This window comes from Mchenga conophoros, linkage group LG19 (assembly GCF_057382185.1).
Source record: "Mchenga conophoros isolate Kocher_MC1m ecotype Shallow Benthic linkage group LG19, M_conophoros_male_GT1.1, whole genome shotgun sequence".
NCBI lineage: Eukaryota > Metazoa > Chordata > Actinopteri > Cichliformes > Cichlidae > Mchenga > Mchenga conophoros.
The window spans coordinates 24,556,256-24,575,584 of NC_140544.1; the positions used below are offsets into that span (position 1 = coordinate 24,556,256).

The window sequence follows — 19,329 nt, forward strand, 5'->3', positions numbered from 1 at the left end:
AATGTAGGAGTTGAAACATACTTATAGCTCTGAATCCAGTGCAAGAAAGTAAAGGACAGAAAATGTTTCAGCCAAAGTTATGTTGTCATTTCTGGTTTAAGGCTATGACTTGGGTGGCCGCGGGCGAACACCGGCGCAGGGATAGAGACAAGAGAGAAGAGATAGCCCTCAAAGCCCATCTCTGTACTCCTGGACGACATTGCCCGATTAGACCGACAGGCGGCGCTGCAAAACGGCAGAAATTAGCACAAAGCACATACAGAGGGCCGCCATGGTTCTGACCGAAGAGGCAATTATTGTGGGAACAAATCATTGCTCTGTTGTTAGAATAAGTAGGAAGACTTTAAAAGGTGAATCTATGTGGACTTTTTTTTTTTTTGGAGGGTACAGGGAAAACCCTGGCTTTTTTATTATTTCTATTTTTACTGTTTTTTTTTTAATATTTAAACTAATTCACTTCCACTCAGTTCATAGTCACTTTCCTCATGTTGGATATCTTTAGAAAAATAAATAAATACATAAAATAAAAATACATGCCCTTTAAAACGTTTTGTTTATGCTTATCAATAAGTCCAGGCCACTGTCAGCCTTTTTTCTTTCTTTCTTTTAAATGCACCTCCACTTAACTGCTAATAGCCTTCTAAGTCTGAGATGGGCTGGTGTTGAATTTGCTCTGCAATTTGCACACTTTATTTGCATTTGTCAGTAATTTATTACGCGGAGGGCATATTTGTGTGCCTAAATAAATGTCCATGGGAAGATGTATTTCAACCACAATTTGTTATTGTCAGTTTAAGAGGGCACTCAAACGGGCAGTCTGGTTAAAACAAGCTATTGCAAACAGAGTGCTGGAAGAAAGTTTGAAATGGTGTATTTTTATGACCATTTGCAAAAATAAATTCAACAGGCAACAATATATATACAAAAAAGGGTTTCTGAGTTATAATAATAATAAACCAATTAATTGTGTTCTGTTAAAATGGGTACGTGAATTAAGACTTGTATGCAACACAGTTAATCACACAAAAAGCTAACAAAAATCAAAAATGAAATATTTATTACAGCATTTGTGACTGAACACCTTTTAAACATTACGTCACAGTCCTCATACAAGTATTTAATGTATTTTTGACAAAGCTTAAGGGAGACGGCATCTTATCATCTAGTGAGGAACACGTGCTGAAAAAGGAAGGAATTCATGGACATACAATATCAATGCCACAGCAGATCTGAAACTAGCAAAAACATTCTTTTTCAATTGAGGTAAACACATAGAATATCTAACATGAAACAATTAATAGACTGAACTCTGTACGAAGTTTGTTACAATATTCTCTCAGCTTTTTTCTCCCAAAAGCATTGAGTTCATAATTTAAGTTTTTTTTCTTTTCTTTTCTTTTTTTTGTGTGTGTGTATGCGTGTGTGTGTGTGTGTGTGTGTGTGTGTTTCAGGTTTTTTGGTGCATCAACCATCAAATGCTTCTCCAGTGCCACAGAATCAACATTTGTGTCAGCATTGTCCTTATGGCAAGAATGTTGATCCACAGATAAAGAAGCGCTGCAGGATGTTGCTTTTCCACTATTAAGCTTCCTTCAAAATGCTCTTCATCAATGAGAGTCCAGGGTACAAAAAAAATAAAATAATATTAAAATAAAAATGTATAAAACCAACACAATCCAGTGCTTGGGCAATTCAAACAACGAACTCTTTTTTTCTTTAAAACCTACAGGGCAACATTCATTCATGAACCAAAAACAAGAAAAAGAGAGAGAGGGGCATGACAAATGTTCAAACTGAATCTTCTGGAGAGATCCGGTGTCATTTAGCAGCCTTTTCCCATCATGCCCTGTTCTTATGGGGGACAGGACCTGATTGCCCTCTGTGGTTTGAAGCCTTTTTGAGATGTTCCATCTTCTTATTTTTTTTTTCTTTAATAGTGCTGTGCTGCGAGACAGTTTCTCCTCCAGGAAGGAGCACACACAGTGTGAGAGAGAAAAGGTTAACCTTTAATTCTAAAACTAGCTCAGGAAACAGAAACCATGTGATCAACAAAAAAAATGCACAAGTTTTAACTTATTTATCTATACTTTTATACTACAGTAGTTATAACTCTTGGAGTCTTTCTGTTGTTTCTTTTTTTTTTTTTCTTCTCTTTTTTAAATCTTCCAGAGTGATCTTATAGAAGCGTTTGAGAGCATCACATGAATGTGTACTGAACGTGTTTATGACGGTGCGTGAGTGTGAGAAAAGTGTGTGTGTTTTGCTTTTTTTCGAGCGGGTGCGTCTGTCCGTTCTTTGCACACGTATGTCAAAACATCCTCTGTTGATCTTTACCAAAAGCCCAAGACTTTACAAAGTGTTCTTGTCAGCTTGGTCCTCCGTTTGGATGAAAGTAACAAAATTGACAAGTTAGAAAAAAAAAAAAAAGAATTATCACAGCTCATCTGGAATTCTGTTTCGTTCGTGTCAAATTCTGGTCAAAAGGGTTTGCTTCTTATTCTTAAAAATAGTCTCAAAATAGGATTTATTGTTGGTTGCTGTTTGTTTGTTTTTTATTCTTATTGGTTTCTTGTAGTAGCTGCTGTTGTCGTGATGTCGTAGCAAAGTTCCCTTATGCTATTGGGCATGGATGTCCAGGCCTTGTCCTCCAGTACTGGGGTCAACGGGAGAAAGCAAAGGGGGTCTCTGTGCAGACATGGTCATTCCTGGGTGCGACGAGGGTCCTCCGTGCATCAGCATGGCGTGATGAGTGTGGTGGACGCGGGGATGATCGGGTAGGTATGCATGGAAAGGGGGCCCGTGTCGGAGCTGGGAAGGGTGAGAGGTCAGCTGATGATGGTTGGTGTAAGTGGGTGGGGTCATGCTCATGCCCATAGGACCACTCTGAGGTACGTACTCCCCTGGCATGCCTGACAGACCTGAGAAGAAAGGCAGAAAGACGAGAACGTATTTACACAGTCACTAAAACTGTTTTCTCGCCGCAGCTTTGACACGCTCCCTCTCCATTAACAGACCTTAATTCAATTTAAACTCAACGTCTCCAACAAAGAGCTTAACAGATTTTATGACACTGCGCCTGTGACTGCAGCGCTTTTAGCTCCTACAAGTAAAGAGAGACATTATTGCAGCAGACTATTTTAGGCGATGGTGAGTGGTTTACAATGCCCAATAGCGTTGTGGTCAGGTCTCAGGTCGGAAAATGATCCTCAGTCATCCACAGACACTGTAGTCCTGGAGGATGTGAGGAAAACCAAGCAGGCGTATTGATGTGGAGAAGTGCTAATACTTTTACAAGTGGAAGAGTCAATTCCCCAGCTGAATTTAGTGACTAACTGAACAGGCATTTTCTCGTGGGGATGTGCCTTTGTGCACATATTTGATTTAGAATCTCTTAAAGACATCGTTAAATAATTTAGGTCTCGGTTAGTTGCATCACCAATATAGAGAACATTAAAGGCTTGTTTCCGCCTCTGAATAAGAGCATTTCAAGCAAAAAAAAAAAAGTACCAGTTGTTCATCAAACAGCGGCAAAACAAAGACAAAAAAAAGGGGAAAGAGAGAGCAAACGGAAAGGCGGTGGCTTATGCTGATATCTCTTAAGGTGGACTCCACTTCATATGTGTAGAGACCTCAGCATGCTGCATCTCTCATACTGTGACACGACCCAGGACACGGGGCTGGCTCAGCAGTGCCACTGTTTGGCTTTTCGCATTGCTGTTTGTTGTAATCAGCAAGAAAAAAAAAAGTCAAATGTGGGGGTGTTGTTCCTGGTGCCTGGGACTGGAGTATGGGAACAAGGCTGGTCCAGAGGCCTGGACCTTGGGGAGAAACGAGTGAGCAGGAGGTCCCGCTGGAGCCAGGGGGCCTGGGTCTGGGATTGGGTCTGGGCTGGCCTGCTTTGTAATGTGAACCCCTGGGGGATTAGAAGCTGTAATAGGAGGGGAGAGGTCGCTGCAAGGTCACTAGGCATGCTCACTCTCTGCATTCCTCCACCTTAGAACACTGCAATTAAGAAATTACACTGGAGGACCCCGGTGAGGGGAAGAGGAGGAGGACAGAAAGGAGAGAGGGACAGCAAAGGCCAAGATTAATGGCCAGTCCGCTGGTTGAAAGCTATGCCATTCTCTAATGCTCCCTTTCCATGTCAGTTCATTTGAAATGCAAGTGTTTGTCAGAACAGGTCTCTTAAAACCTCACTACTCAGGTCATAAAATAAATAAATCATTCAGGGTGTTAGTAGGGTATGATGGATGCCCTCACCTCCATATAATCCAGGACAGCTCCTGTTAAAAGGCCCAGCAGATGTTTTTGACACTGTAAGCTGGTAATCTCTAGTCTTGTAAGCTCCAGTCATTCCATTAAGTAGATCCTAGACCCCCCCACCCCTTCTTTTATTAACAAGAGTGGTAAAATCTGAAGACAATGACTGAGGACAGACTGGGCCTCTCTCCCTTGCCATCTCTACATGCCTGCCTCCCTAGCTGGCTGCGCACTTCTGTTATGGCACAGTAGTCCTGCTCAATGGCTGGCCATAATTAAGTACCAAATATACCATATTGTGTGACTGTGTAATCAAATCAAGAGAGGATAATATTGCTCTGTATTAAGCTATTAATGTAATTGGTCATGAAGCATAAAGTATGTTACGTAATTAAATAGTCTCAAAATTATATAGCCCTATATTAAGAATTAGCCAACCTGAGCAAATGTTGTCTCTGTGTGGCTGTTTTAGGGAACATTGCTTCCTGATTTTCCCTTCTCTCTCTCTCTTTTTTTCCCTCCTGCCATTAGCAAAGACAGGAGGGGATGAGATAAAACGTGCGAGAGGCAGCGAGAAGCAGAGGAAGAGAGAGAGAATGCAAGGACTGGAGGGGTGAAATGATCTCTGTCGGCAGAATTACCGCTGTGACCCTTTGGAAAATCCAGTCTCCATTTACATATAAAGGGTTCTTTTAATCAAGGTAAGTGTTATTATATTGTGCCTCATTGGGCAAGGGAGTTTAGGTGTTAAATAAAATTTCATCTGCCCCGCCGCCTTTGGGATGTTATATGTCTTGATTTTTCAAATGTCAGCACTGTGGCAGAATGGCCAGCTTAATCAGACTGCCGCCATTTAGCTATAGAGGGATTGTGTGTGTATGTGTGTGAAAGAGAGACAGAGACAGGAAAACAGTGTCTCGGAGAGGCCGTATCTGTATGTGTGAAAAAGACCCCCTCCTTTTGGACAAAGTGTGCATGCCTGTGTCTTCTACCTTATAAATTTATCTCAGTGTCTCCCTGCTCTTGTCTGCGAGTCTCAGGTCAGGCCACTCACTGCCTCCTCCCGCTCCCCAAATCGTCTCCCTCCAGTAAAAAATAATCAAAACACACAGCCCCCCCACACACTCATTCCTCCCTTTACACAGCTCAAACCAAACCCCCAGTGAAGAATCGGCCATGTCACCCGCGGCCCGTATATCTTGCTCAGGGGCCGTAATGTACTGCGGTGTTCCCGTCTTTGCATATAAGATAATTTGGGCATCAATCCTTCCCCAGACAGATTTATGTCACTCGGAGGACAGTTTCACTTCTCCTTCTTTATCGCTTCACTGGAGCCTGCTTAATTTCTCCCTGTCAGGCCCTTCCCCAGGAGATGTTATTTTTTCCCTAAATGTCCAACATTTGCATTGGCTGTCCAAGATGGGGAGAGCGATGGCGCTGTTGTGATAAATAAATTTGTGCATGCCATGCCAGGTTGTTTCTTCCCCCCCCTTTTTCTGTTGTTGTTCATGTTGTCTGGCGCCACAAGTCGGGTCCTCTCTGTCCCAGGATGATTACCCCTTTTTCTCAAGTCTTCAATTTATCCTCTACATTTAAAGCATCTTTCTGGCTACCTAAGTTGTTGCTGGGAAGGAAGGGGGCCCAAGCTTGCTGTAAAATTCTGCCCAGTGTGAGAGGACATTGTGCTGGTCAAGTGAAAGGGAATTGGGAAAAAAATAGCATAAAAATAAAACCCAGCAGCCCCAACGTGTGAAAAAAACAAGGAAAAGAACCCAGTACTTACTTCCCCCTTTTCTTTGCTTTTTGAGTTACAAGATGGAGGTTACATGTAGTGCCATTGCCCATCCATGCCCATATTCATCCCCATTCCACTCATAGGCCCTAGAAAGAAGAAATAAATGCCAGAAAAAGCATCAGCAGGAGTTTGAGTCACAGCGAGGTCAGAGACGACCAACTAGTAGAAGGGATGAGGTTGGTTAGCTTTAGATGGAAAATGAGGGAAGAGGAAGATGTGAAGAAGTGGTTTAAGAGTTTACATTTCTTGCTGGTTCCCTTAAACCCATTTGTTGTGATTATGAGATTAGAAAAAGCACAAGCAAGGCAGGCGGGGGGGACTTTTAAAGACAAGCGTTATCGTGGTTGAGGTGCACACTAGTGTTAGGTTTATGCGACTGACTTGGGAGACCTTCTCCATGCTGAGGTTACTACATTTCATGCTGCAGACAGTGGGGTCAGTGTCATTCAGCTCTTTGGTAACTCTTGTGTGGTAAAGCAGGCATGGTGGAGGGAAGACGGACGAAGGAAAGGAGGCGGATGGACTTACCAGCTGGTCGGATCCCCATGTGTTGCTGACCGTCCAGCACGAAGCTACCCATTGGCTGACCCTCCGGACTGTACGCTGCTCCTTGGCTCACTGAAGGATCAAGAAGAAAACCTGATTGTAGTCAAAATGTGGACATGAAAAAGGAAGGGGGGAAGAAGAAGAGAAAACACACCAGACTATCAGCAATTGTCCCAGCTCCAGCCCAAACATACTGTAAGACATTGTGCTCATGTTTGTGGACAGCACTGACTGACGCGTGGCATGCAAACATGCATACAGTGGGTCCTTATGCATGCAAGCACACACGCACACACAAACACTTGTGCGTACACACAGCCAGTGTCATTCAAAACCACGCTCAAGGGAGACACATTGTTCTCTAACCGAGAGAAGAAAGCATGCAGTTTGACAGGATGGGAAGAATTTATGCCATGGCAGGCAATTCATCCAGACTCAGCCTTCAAATATTTTGTTAAATCCATAGCACATGTATATGTTTCTTTTCTTAAGAAGAACATAACATACAAATTTAGATAATCCCAAAACTGCCAGATTGTTTAATATGTATTATGGATGAATTACCTGATTAGCTGTTATAATAATAAAGAAGACAGAGCAGCAATCTTTGCTCAGCTGGATCTTATTTTGTTTATTATTAGGCTTATTGAACTAATGCATTTTGGAGACTGCAGAAACCATTGCATTCTGGGACTATAACAGAATTATCTTGGATAATCTGTAATTCTCAAAGATTAGAGGGAGATGTTAGTCATGCTGTGTTAGTAGAGATTGCTGATTGGCACACACTGGATGCAGGCTGTCAAATACTCCACACAAAAGAGCAATAAGTATAGAAAGAGGCGCCCACATTTGTAAGTGCATCTCATTTTAATCATGGCTCGTGTCGGTTTGAACAATCTCCATCCCTGAGTGTAGGGATCTTCATAAAACGAGAATTACTGTTTTTTTCTTCTTCTTTCTTTTTTTCTTTTTTGGTAATGCCAAAGTCAATGAAGCTTAGGGTGACTGAAACATTCAGCAGGATCACATAGTGGCATACTTGCTACTACTAGGTTGTGCTTTTGGAAATCTGAACACATTAGACATGGAAAATCAGTGTGTTATGATTTACCAATATAAAGTGTTCCATCTTTTTTTAAACCAATGTAAATCTCTCGTGCATGGGGGATAAATCAAGACATAATGGTGGAATCCATTAAAAAAAATCAGAGAGGTTTTGATATTTACAATGCAGTGAATGACTACTTAAGATCAAAATTAAGAAGAGTGATTCTTGAGGGAAGGAAATAAAAATGCAGCAGAAAATTTCAGGGGAAAGCCCCCTACCTAACTGAAAAAAAAGGAAGAAAAACAAAATAGCCTAAAAAAGAAGGGAGATAACTCATAAATTGCTGCTAGCGTTTTTGGCACTCCTCTTGTGTCCAATTAGTAATTCACAGAGAGACTGCTAATATACCTCTCTTGCCACTTAGACTGGGAAATCTCCAATTAGAGTCAATCAGCAAACAGCCTGCACCACTGCTGAACACATCTCATTGAGAAAATGGAAAAGGGAATGAACGATGGAAGAGGAAGAGGAGGGAGTAGGTGTAGGGTACCCCTCTAAAAATCTGGGCTCCAGGCATAATGTGCTTGCCAGTAAAGGATTTGGAAAGGGTGTCTTCATGCAGGGAAAAGAAGCCGTACTCTACTGTAGATTAGCTGGATTGTCTGTTTGGGTTTTTTCATTTTGAAATTTTTGTTTGTCTTTTCCTTTTTTTTTTACCTGCTCGATTTGACTGATCGATCATGGGTTGTACTATTCTTCTCCTGGCATTGATAAACCTGGCAGAGGAAAAAATAAACACAGAGAAGAGAAAAGCAAACGTTAAATCACGCTGCATTCACACACAGAAAGATTCATCACGAGCCTCCACAAAGAAAAAACAGTTTTGCATGACTTAATGGCAACATTAGCCACCGAGTCCTTGAGAGAGGCGCTCACGACACAACAGCAACAAACAAAAGGGCAATTGTCTGCTGACTTGGGAACCCAGTGAGGGATACTTTTAATGTTCCTTATGATCTATTCCCCCCTCTTTTAATAAAGCTTTTGATTACGTTTGGTTGCTATGGGCACCAGGGAGACATTCCTCAAGTATTAAGTGCAACTTGGGCACAGAAGAACCCTCAACATGGCACATCCATTCCTCTCTCCGTCTCGCTTTCTTTTTTCTGTCACTACTGCTATAGTTCTACCCAACGCTCACCAACTCTATGTAATGTACTGCATCTTCTACAGTTATTGCACCAAAATGTTATTTTTTGTGGGGATACTTGAATTTCAAAATGAACTTTAAGTTCAAAATGCAGGACATAAATGGTTCCTTTCATTGCACCCCCATCTCTTCCCTCCCCCTCTGTGGGACCCCCAACTCTGGCTGCATTGTAGGGGGTTCTGCTCCCCTTCCAGCTGTCCAGAAATGAGGACCAGGCATGGGCCACGCCGTGCTTTCACAAGGTATTGTTATGTCAGTGAGCCCATCAATTAGGCTGTCTGAAGTTTTATCACCACCACAGCAGCGAGTAAGTGCACCTCCACAAAGCCTCCCCAGCCAGTCTTGCTCCTGTGGCTTTTCCAGTGTAGAGCCGGAGGTCATCTGGAGGTGACTGCCAGCCAGGGGCAACCTTTTTAACTTGGAATGGGATGCCTTGGGTTGTGTCAAACACAATCTGCCCACTAAGGCCAAGGAAGTTCTCCACCTTTATATTTTTCTTTTTACCTCTGTTGCCACCTCTTTTCATTCTGACTTTCTCTCATTCACTTTAATAAACCTGAAAACATAGCATGGACCTAGCTCTAGGGGTACCCCCATGTGGTTGATATTAAAGTGGGGTTTCAAATCACGTTGGAGCTGTCCAGCATGGAGTCTTTTGCTAGTTCCAAAAAACACAGTGGAGGGAAGAAAAAAAAAAGTCTTTACTGCCCTCTCCTAACATACGGGCCAAGGCACCATCAATATGGCTAAAGAACTGGTCATTAGAAGGAAGGGAGAGCTGGAACCAATTTGGGTTCCTAATCCCCCATGAAGCCCTGATACCTGCCCTTACCTTCTCCAATGAACTTAAACGCCTGTAATCTGCCCGGCTCAAAGTGACATGGTTAAATGTACAAAATGCACAGTTGGGAAAAGAAAGACGCGGTGCTCATTTGCCAGGGGGCATCCAGAGTGCAGGTACGCATGGGGTACTGCAGGCCCCTGAGAGAAAAAAGATGAAACAAACCCACATGAGAATAAGGGAGAATGAAAGAGGAAGATGAGAGGTGGAGTGGAATGGAGTGAAGGAGAGAGCTGTATTGGAAATTATACTATTGTAACGCATGATTTGCAATTTAAGGGAGGAATAAAAATGAACTTTTATTAACTCTGAAGTATTTTTGAACAAAGGGGACAAAACATTGCGCGATAGCTATGCTCCAAGAAATGCCCGAGGTGCTTCAGGGAGAAAGACGGTTCCAGCATCGAAACCAGCTGAGCAAGAAAACAGTAAGACATTCCTCGTATCACACTCCCCTCTTTAAGTACAGAGTGTAAGGCTTGCCAAAATATATGTCCTGCTTTCTCCCTTTGTGGATGCACCAACAGGCTCAAAATCACAACCATGTGCATTCTTACCTAACGTATTCTGGGTCACAGCCATAAACACATAATATTAAGAATGTTCTTCCCAGGTGCTAAATTCAACCATACGGTTTCTAGTGACTGCAGAGGAAATACTCTGTGCACTGGAGAGTACTCAGTAGGATCAAAGTGTCATTTTCAGATGGAAAAATAGTTGTTTATATTTGTGTTTTTCCATCTTCTTACAGACAATATATAAATGTAAGCATGCCGGGAAGCATTTAGCTGCCAGTGTTTACTAATTTTTAGTACCCAAACAGCTCTTGGGGTATGGAAAAATGCGGATTTTCAGATATTTTCCCAAATGGACCTGCTTCTTGTCAGTGTTCCCTGTTGGCTAACTGTCACGATAAAGATTCACAAAGACTATTTTTGCACACTAAACAAGTTGCCACAGTAACCAGCAGGCGACGATGTGCACCGAAAAGAGTTGGGGGGTGGGGTGGGGAGTGGGGGTGCCTCTTGTGGCCTTAGAGCACCTTTTATCGGTCTGAGTAAAGTCAATTGAGATTATCAGAGCTGGGCCAGATAACACTGTTTTCCCTCCACCCGTGAGCTGCTAATGGAGTGTGCTTAGAACAACACAACCAGGAATCCTCCAGAGATGAGGGCCAGTCAACTCAGATGGACAGTCAGATGGATGGATCAGAGGACCCAAAGTCCTGAGAGAGATACAGAGGTTGACCACAGGGATTTAGAATTCCTAAGCCACTTGCTAAAATGTGTATGTGTGTGTGTGTGCTGTAAATCTACACATCAACACCATGGACATAACCACAACCACCGCCAGTGTGTCCATAGGCTAACCAGAACACAGGAGGCTCACAGGGGACACTAGCTAAAAAACCTCCAACCCAAAGCCCATGTTTTATTATCTACATCTGGTGGTCTAGCTTATTATGGCCTGCCTCTGCTCAGTGTTAGAGCACAGAAACACCGACACGCACACACGCACACATGCACACATAGTACACAGAGTACCTCTCAGCATGGGAACTCCGTGCTGTCTTCAAACAAATAATTAAAGGCAAGGTTAGGGGGTCGTGTGGAGGTCATTCATTGGGATACAGCTCAGAATGTGTACAATACCCCAGGAAAAAGTGGGCTGTTGGGGGCTGCGGCCCACTGCTGTTTAATATTAGCAACTGGTTTTGTCCAGCCAATAGGCCCTAAACACATTTTCAAGCTGCGTTTCAAAAACTGCACTCACAGTGCTAAGTACACTTTAGAGCTTGCATGTTAATATGTATGCACATGTCAGTCAATATGTGTGTATAATGCATGTCAGCACATTCTTCACATACTACTGCCAGCTGGCTCACAGAAGCACTTTTATTCACTGAGATGGCGTGAAAGACGCACTTGAAAAGCACAAGCTTGTGTGCAGATACAATAATGCATCTCCACAGGAAGACCTGGTATCCATCTTCCTAATGATATAAGAAGCTAAACTTACTACGGCTGTTAGGAGTTGAACATAGTGGGCAGATATGAATGATGGAGACAGGCTAGCATGCTGTGTTTTGCTATAGCCTGTAGTTACTTGAGTGTGGGGGGACTGAGATTAAGATCTGGTCAGGCACAGAAGAAGAGATATAGATGGACTAGTGAACTTACATAATCCTAAAGCATACCACGAGACTTTATTTTTTAAGTAGAGTCCTTCAATTTTACAACGCTCCCCTTTAATGCAGCAAGCCAACTGCATCACAAGCATAATAGTATCAAAGGTTACTGGAGGTTTGCAGATGTAATCACAGCAAACCAGTCTGTCTCACTCAGTGTTGTCTTAAATTTTTTTCTTACTTCCTCATCTCAGTCTGTCAGAAAGGCCTTGTTTCTAGTTAACTGACTTGCAGCCACACCTGGTAACTCGCTCCTGTTGTCAGCATTCCTTCGCTGAGAAATTGTCATGCCAAACCACCCTACCCTGGAGCACAGCCAAGAGACGGAGAGCGAGAGGGAGGGAGACGAGACAGAGAGAGGCGAAACAGAGAGTCTCAATGCTTAGTTAGCCAATTGCGGTGGAGATCACAGGAAACCTAGCCAATCAGGAGTGGGGTCACTCGTTTGACGAGTTTGTGATGAAAGAAAGAAAGAAAGAAAAAACAAGACAGAGTGAGACACGAGAATGAAATGCAGAAAACTGAATGTGCCTTATCTAAAAAATAAGCACAGGACTACTCCAAACATAGCGCTGTACAGTGTGCAAAGCATTTAAACAGTGTCACAAAAATCGTTGACAGTTTATTGCCTTCATGGCTGACCTACACATGCCCATTTTGGAAGCTCATATACCAAGTGAGAGGGGGGCAAGTTTCCGATTCCTGGGCCCCTATTCGTCTGGCTTTGTAGGAAGATTAGATGCAACACAATCTGTACAAGAACATACTGAACTCAATCCATGATCACTGCTTGCAAACATGACTGTCCTCTGGTTCCTATTAAAGCTCATTGCTTCCATACTTCCGCTTCAGACAGAAATAAAGATTCCAAACCCCCAGCGATTGAGTCACAACTCACTAGAATCAAAGGAGGAAGGCTTTAGTTTGATGCTCTTCCACCAAAAAGAAAGGCAGAGAGACAGGAGTGGAAACTGGATGTCCTTTGACCGGGAAGTGCATGCAAATTAACCCCATGAAGAGAGTGTGTTTAGTATAAGCAAACACTAATTATGGTCCAGTCAGACACAGGGTAGTCCAAGGCTACTGAACTTCTAACACTGATCCACTGTAGTGTCAACAACGGTGATTTAATCAGCTCACATGGTCCAGGCAGGCCCCTGTAACAGTTTATACATGGCTTGCCACCAGACTGAACCTACAGTATCTGTGGATTTATCATAAACTATCACAAAGGAGCTTTTCACTCCTCTAGGATAGAGATAAGTGACAAGGAGGTAGGAATGGGGAAGCTTTCTCAAGCTCATCAGCGACAGAGTTTCCCTTTTCTATACCTTCTTCGCTTCTTTAAGTTAAAACAGGAGTCGAGAGACATGTGCCGGGCGAACATTACCTCACCCCTGTGTTTGATTTAGTGCAGATGTGAAGCAGAGCAAGACAGGATCATTTTTTTTAGAAACGTCGGTGAGGGCCCGCGTTTAGGGCAGCCACTGTGTTTACATAGTTTTACCTCTGTCTATCTCTTCCCCTCTCTCTCGCTCTCTTTCTCACATCCACTGTGCCTCCATATTCCCACCTCCCACGCCACCTCACCCCCCCACACACACTCTTTTGTCTGCCTCTGAAAGGGGGACTGTTTCACCTCTCCTCCATGGACTTTCACTGACCTGTTTTTCTTTCCCTTTTTATTACTCCACTCATTGCCCATTTGTGGCATCCCCCCCTCAGTCCTATATGACTAACATTTGCATTGCTCTGTCAGTCTAGCGGCAGAAGTCATTTCTCTCTGAAACCCGCTGAGTACGAGTCATTAAGACTCCAGTGGAAAATCAGACAAAGAATTATATATTTGTGTTGCAAACTGACAAGATTTAACGAGGAGCTAATTAAAATAAATCAATAGCACTGCGGCATGCTTGCTCTCTGTCTCTCTTTTCTCACTCTGATTCTCTGTCAGCACCAAAGAGGTGGAATACTGCAGTGTGGAGCACAACGCTAGGAAAGTAATTGTTTAGCCTTAAAACCAGGCAGCCGTCATCCATGCATTATGAAGAATAAGTGGGAACTGACTCACTCATCACAAAAGGGTAAATATCTGATAGAAATATGGAACAATAATCCCAAAAGTCTCGCTCTAAACTAAAACACCAAAGCAACACACACAACAAAAGAAACAAACATAGACATCTCTCCCTCTATTTACCCTCCCATCTAACACCTTCTCCCCTCTTCCCCCTGTCCAGTGACGGTATGTCACCTCTGGGCCTTGCAGTCCAGCAGCCTGACCCCTACAGGGCGGGCTGTACGGCACCAGCTGCTGACTGTCCGTCAAACACCTCCAGAGCAGCGTTGGGCCAGGAAGACCACGCTTGTTGCCCCTTTGATCCGGCAAGCAGCAGCTGCTGCTCCACACAGCAGCACTTTGTTCCTCTGTCTCCTCACCACACTCTGTCCTACGGCACAAAACACCAAATCCAGCGCAGAAGTGGGAAAAAAAAGTGTGGGGGTTATGGGGGTGGGGGCAAAAACGAAAAAAAAATTCCTCCCTACAACATCAACAAGCTCTGACAACGGCAGCGGGGGTTTTTCTTGGCCCCAACAGAGCTCTTAGGCATCTACTTCTTGACGCTTCACCCTCCCTTCTCTTTTAAAAGATACGATAGTTATTGTTCAAATCAGCCAGGGTGAATGGAAGGGACTGAGGCCAAGCCCGCCCCAGGCGTCAACACACCTGTATGAAAGAGACCTTATTGTAGCAACCCAGCGTTACTAACTTGCCCTAGCACTACCAGTTTTCTGAAGTAAGAAAGAAGGACCAAATCATCTCATCTGCATTTTTCTATCGACACAGTCTCTTAACATTTTCCTTCATGTATAATATTTCCTTCATTAACTTCCTCCTTTTTTTAACCGATTGCCACTCGACAGGGGTAATACGAAAGGAGTTGATCCCACAAATCTCTTGTTAGCAAGACACCCCCCCTCCCTGCTCCCACACCCACCTTAAGACAACACCTTATTAATGTGCACAGGTGTACAAAAGGTATTTTCTGCCTGCACAGGAGCCGAGGGACCAACAGCTGCATTTTTTCTTGTTTGAAGAGCGCCTGAAAACAACCAACATTCTTAGGTCAATATTAGCCCTCGTCAAAGGCTCCAGTACATAGCGCGTGACAGAGGCCGTCAGCGCTGGAAGGTAACGCTCATTCCTCATAAGCCAGCTTCTCACCTTTTGGATGGGTGAGGTTTTCCTGCTTTCACGAAGGACCAGCAAGAAATAGAACAGATACACAGAACACATACTGGCAGGCTGCCTCTCTCTCTCTCTCTCTCTCTCTCACACACACACACACACACACACACACACACACAGCCAGGCAGGCAGGGGGAATAGAGAAACTGACTGCAGCACTATCATTACCCCAGCCTACCCATCAGCTCTCCTGAGATGAGTGGGTGTGCTTACAAGATCACCCCAATTTCACAGTTGTGAAGAGTGCCACCCCTATTGCCCACATTCGCTTCTCTTTTTTTCCCCCTCCACTATGCCAGACCTGTTGGACTCCTTTTCATGTCTTTGCGAAGTGGGCAGGTATAATCTCAGTTTCCTTCCACTTCTTAGTGCCAACATAGAAAATCTGTGGCTTTTCTCGCTTCTCTCCCCTGAATTATCTTTCCATCTCTTCTTCTTTCACCCCGTCTTTTGTCTCCCCGCTCTCTCGTTTTCTGCTCCCTTTCATTCTCAACCCCGTTTTCTCTCTCTGCCTGGTAATCGAGTGAGAGATTCCGTGACTCTGTGACTCCCCCTTATTGTCAGATATCAAACAGTGCGGCTTTGTGGATTACCATGAGAAGCTGATAATGACATGATAGAGGCGTGATATTTCAAACAAAATTGAGTGTCAATTGCCTGCATCGTCTAGGCAACACAAGTGTCTGCTCTGCGGCAGCCAGACAGGAAATAAGGCCAATCTATTTCCTTTGCTTCATATCAAACCTCTCTCCTCTCCCCCTTTTATAAGACTGTAATGGGTTCAGCTCAAAGAGAAGAAGAGAGGGGGCCTGCCAAGAGCAACAGTTACATTCTCTCTCTCTCTCTCTCGCTCTCTCTCTCTCTCTCTCTCTCACACACACACACACACACACACACACACACACACACACACACACACACACACACACACACATAATGTACATGTATTCTCACATTTGCAGACAGCTTGCACTCCTGAATATAAAAATGTATTAGAAGGCATTAAAAATAAAAGGTGCCCTCATCTTACCACCCCGTTCCCAAACATATGTATACATTCATATTCTCCCCCTGCTCTTGAAGTTTTTACTCCTCATGCTGGTGTGCTACTAACCGTGAATTTAGGGCAGTGAAAATGCACTGCAGTTTGAGCAATTAAAAAGTGACACCTAAACCTAGTGGATCGACCAGTGAGATTCTCTAATGCCTGGCTTTAGGTGCCGCTGCACTTGAGAGTCTTTCAGAACCAGACTACTGCAGAGTACAGGATTCAGTCTGTGTGTGTATATTTGGGAAGGGATTCTCCCTCCCTCTGGGATGTCATCATCTTCTCATCACTGGGTCTCTGGCGTGTGACTGAGTGTTTCCATCGAGCACGTTTCCATGATGTTGTCTGAGCGAGCGAGTTTGCGTCTAGCACATATTAGTGACCGCGAGAGAGTCACCGGTTAAATGTTGTCAGCTTGCCTCTCACTTCCCTATTGAATAATTAATCTGAGTTTCAATTGCACATAATCGCTTTGAAATACACACGAGTGAACTCACAGGCACACAAACACACATGCGCCGGCACAGTCAGAAGCAGAGTTTAGGGCTAAAAAGTCCAGCAGCAGGCTAGTGATATAAATAGCTGTTGTTTGTGGAAGGGACTGCTGGCAGAAGCAGCAGTGACACTGTGGAGCAGACCACAGGGACTCTGATGTGCTTGGTGGCCTGAAGCGAGCCCTCTGCCTCTCAGATCAGCTCTACCACCAACTGTGTAAAAGCTTTGACTGGCCTCCTTCATATGTGACAGCCTTAAACAAATACAACAAAGCCACATTCTATTAAGCCTACACTGCAGAAGATCCTTAAAGGTCCTTAAACTTAAGCCTCTGAACTGACATGTGGGATGTTTTTATATGACACGTCTAGTAAAAGCCCCAAAATACAGAAAACTCAATTCTCAGCCATCCGTGTTCTTTAGATTTCAACTATCCAAATACATTATAAAGAATGTATCTCATACAATACAAATGCATTACCACATCACAGCAGCCCTACCCAGCAGCCTTGACCCACACCAGTTTGCCTACAGAGCAAACTGATCGACAGAGGACGCCATAGCAACAGCACTCAATGTAGCATTAACACATCTGGAGAGGCAAGGAAGCTATGTGCGTATGCTCTTTGTGGATTATAGCTCGGCATTTAATACCATTCTTCCATACAAACTGGACGCCAAGCTAAAAGACCTAGGGCTTCCTCACAGCACCTGTAAGTGGATCAATAGCTTCCTCACCGACCGCAGACAGAGAGTGAGAGTGGGACGTTACACATCTCCAGCCCTAAATCTAAGCACTGGGTCGCCACAGGGCTGCGTGCTTAGTCCACTGCTCTACTCGCTTTATACACACGACTGCACCCCCGCCCACCAGAGCAACACCATTGTAAAGTTCGCAGATGACACTACTGTGGTGGGGCTCATATCTGGGGGAGATGAGTCTGCCTACAGAGATGAGGTGGAGCGGCTGTCTTCATGGTGCAAGGATAACAACCTTCTCCTAAACACAAAAAAGACCAAAGAACTCATAATTGACTACAGAAGACACAAGACAGAAATCCAACCACTAATCATCAGCGACGACTATGTGGAGAGGGTGGCAGACTTCCGCTTCTTGGGAGTCAGCATAGAGGGAAACCTATCCTGGAGTGTGAATACCTCTGAGCTACTGAAAAAGACACAACAGAGACTGTACTTTCTGAGAGTGCTTAGGAAGAACAACATCACACAGAGACTGCTGGTATCTTTCTACAGAGCCTCCATCGAAAGCATACTAACGTACTGCATAGGCATATGGTACGCTAGCTGCACAGTGGCTCAGAGGAAAGCACTCCAGGGAGTAATCAACGCTGCCCAAAGGACAATCGGCTGCCCTCTCCTCAAACTGAAAGACCTACACAGTTCCCGCTGCCTCAAAAGAGCCCATAACATCATAAAGGACACCTCACACCCTGGACACTCCATGTTCGAACTGCTGCCTTCAGGTAAACGGTATAGAACAACATACACAAGGACTAACAGACTCAAACACAGTTTCTACCCAATTGCAATATCATGTCTCAATGCTACTAAAAGTAGATGACTTTCATTGCCCCTGTTGTCATTTGTGCCCTTGATGTTGGAATGCTTTCAGACATGTTTTGTTGGATGCGCTAACAAATTGACTGAGTGATTGATTGTTTGAGTGATATATCAACTAGGTCGTATGTTGAGTGTCTGTATGGGGCCTTAGGCCTGGATTGCTTGGGTGTATTTACTGTATGAGAACACTGTATTTTATATGTATTTCTATCTTTTATATCATATCTATTATAGTTTTTAAGTATTTATCTTTCGTGATGTTGCACTGACCGGAGACATCTTTCAATTTCATTGTACTTGTGACAATGACAATAAAGAATATTCTATTCTATTCAATATAACAAAAGGATGATAAAGCAGGCATATCTTGGGTGCTTGACACCCTCTACTACCAGACTGACACCCCATTCCACCTCACGTGCTCACAGAGTCCCAATTGAAACATCATCACCAGTAATGGGAGGAATAAATATTCATAAGGGTGGGAATAGAGAAACCCAAGATTAGGGTAATATGCCTTTCATTGTTCTTTCCCTTTCCTTTTGCCAGCGCTTCCTCTATATCTCTGTATCTTGTTATGCATGTTATGGTGTTGGATAATCTTGGCTAATTCCTCAAGCTACCTCTGATAACTTCATCAAAGTGTGTCTGTTTGCTTGCAGTGAACGTGGCAGCATGCTACTCTGTTTATTTCTCACCTCTCCCAAATTGCAAATTAGCAGGTTTGATATGTGCAGGAGTTTGGGCCACACTCCAATTAAGATTGGATTGTTTTTGTGAAGAGGCCCTCCCTCTCTCCCCCTCCTGCTCTCCCTTCCCTTTTCTGCTTGGCACCAGGTCTACTGATATCTCATCCATAACAGGCCTGAACTGGGGCAGAGCATGGCTTAAACCAACAAAGGACTATATTGATTTATAGGGTCTCCCGTGATGGGCTTATTGGCCTACACCTCAAAGCCACAGAGGGCACAGGGCCATGAATCACAGCTTCAGAAAATACACAAGCGCACAACAGGTAAGAATATTACACTGCAGTGTTGCTAACAATGTGATTACAACTCTCT

At 43.8% G+C, this 19,329-nt stretch overlaps 1 protein-coding gene across 5 annotated transcripts in view; it reads right to left on the reverse strand.

Annotated features, from left to right (window-relative positions):
• Positions 1-1,040: 1,040 nt before the first annotated feature.
• The window catches only part of meis2a (Meis homeobox 2a), a 79,511-nt gene continuing 61,222 nt past the window's right edge, over positions 1,041-19,329 (reverse strand). For 2 of the 5 annotated variants that reach the window (XM_085257832.1, XM_085257831.1), the window contains exons 11-13: positions 8,370-8,428; positions 6,584-6,694; positions 1,041-2,918 (exon numbers count right to left, since the gene is read on the reverse strand). In XM_085257832.1, the coding sequence (XP_085113958.1) occupies positions 2,617-2,918; positions 6,584-6,694; positions 8,370-8,428 (472 nt within the window). In that variant the 3' untranslated portion in view covers positions 1,041-2,616. Of the gene's footprint in view, positions 2,919-6,043; positions 6,142-6,583; positions 6,695-8,369; positions 8,429-19,329 lie in introns of all 5 variants that reach the window. The other 3 variants (XM_085257835.1, XM_085257834.1, XM_085257833.1) reach the window with 3 other exon arrangements.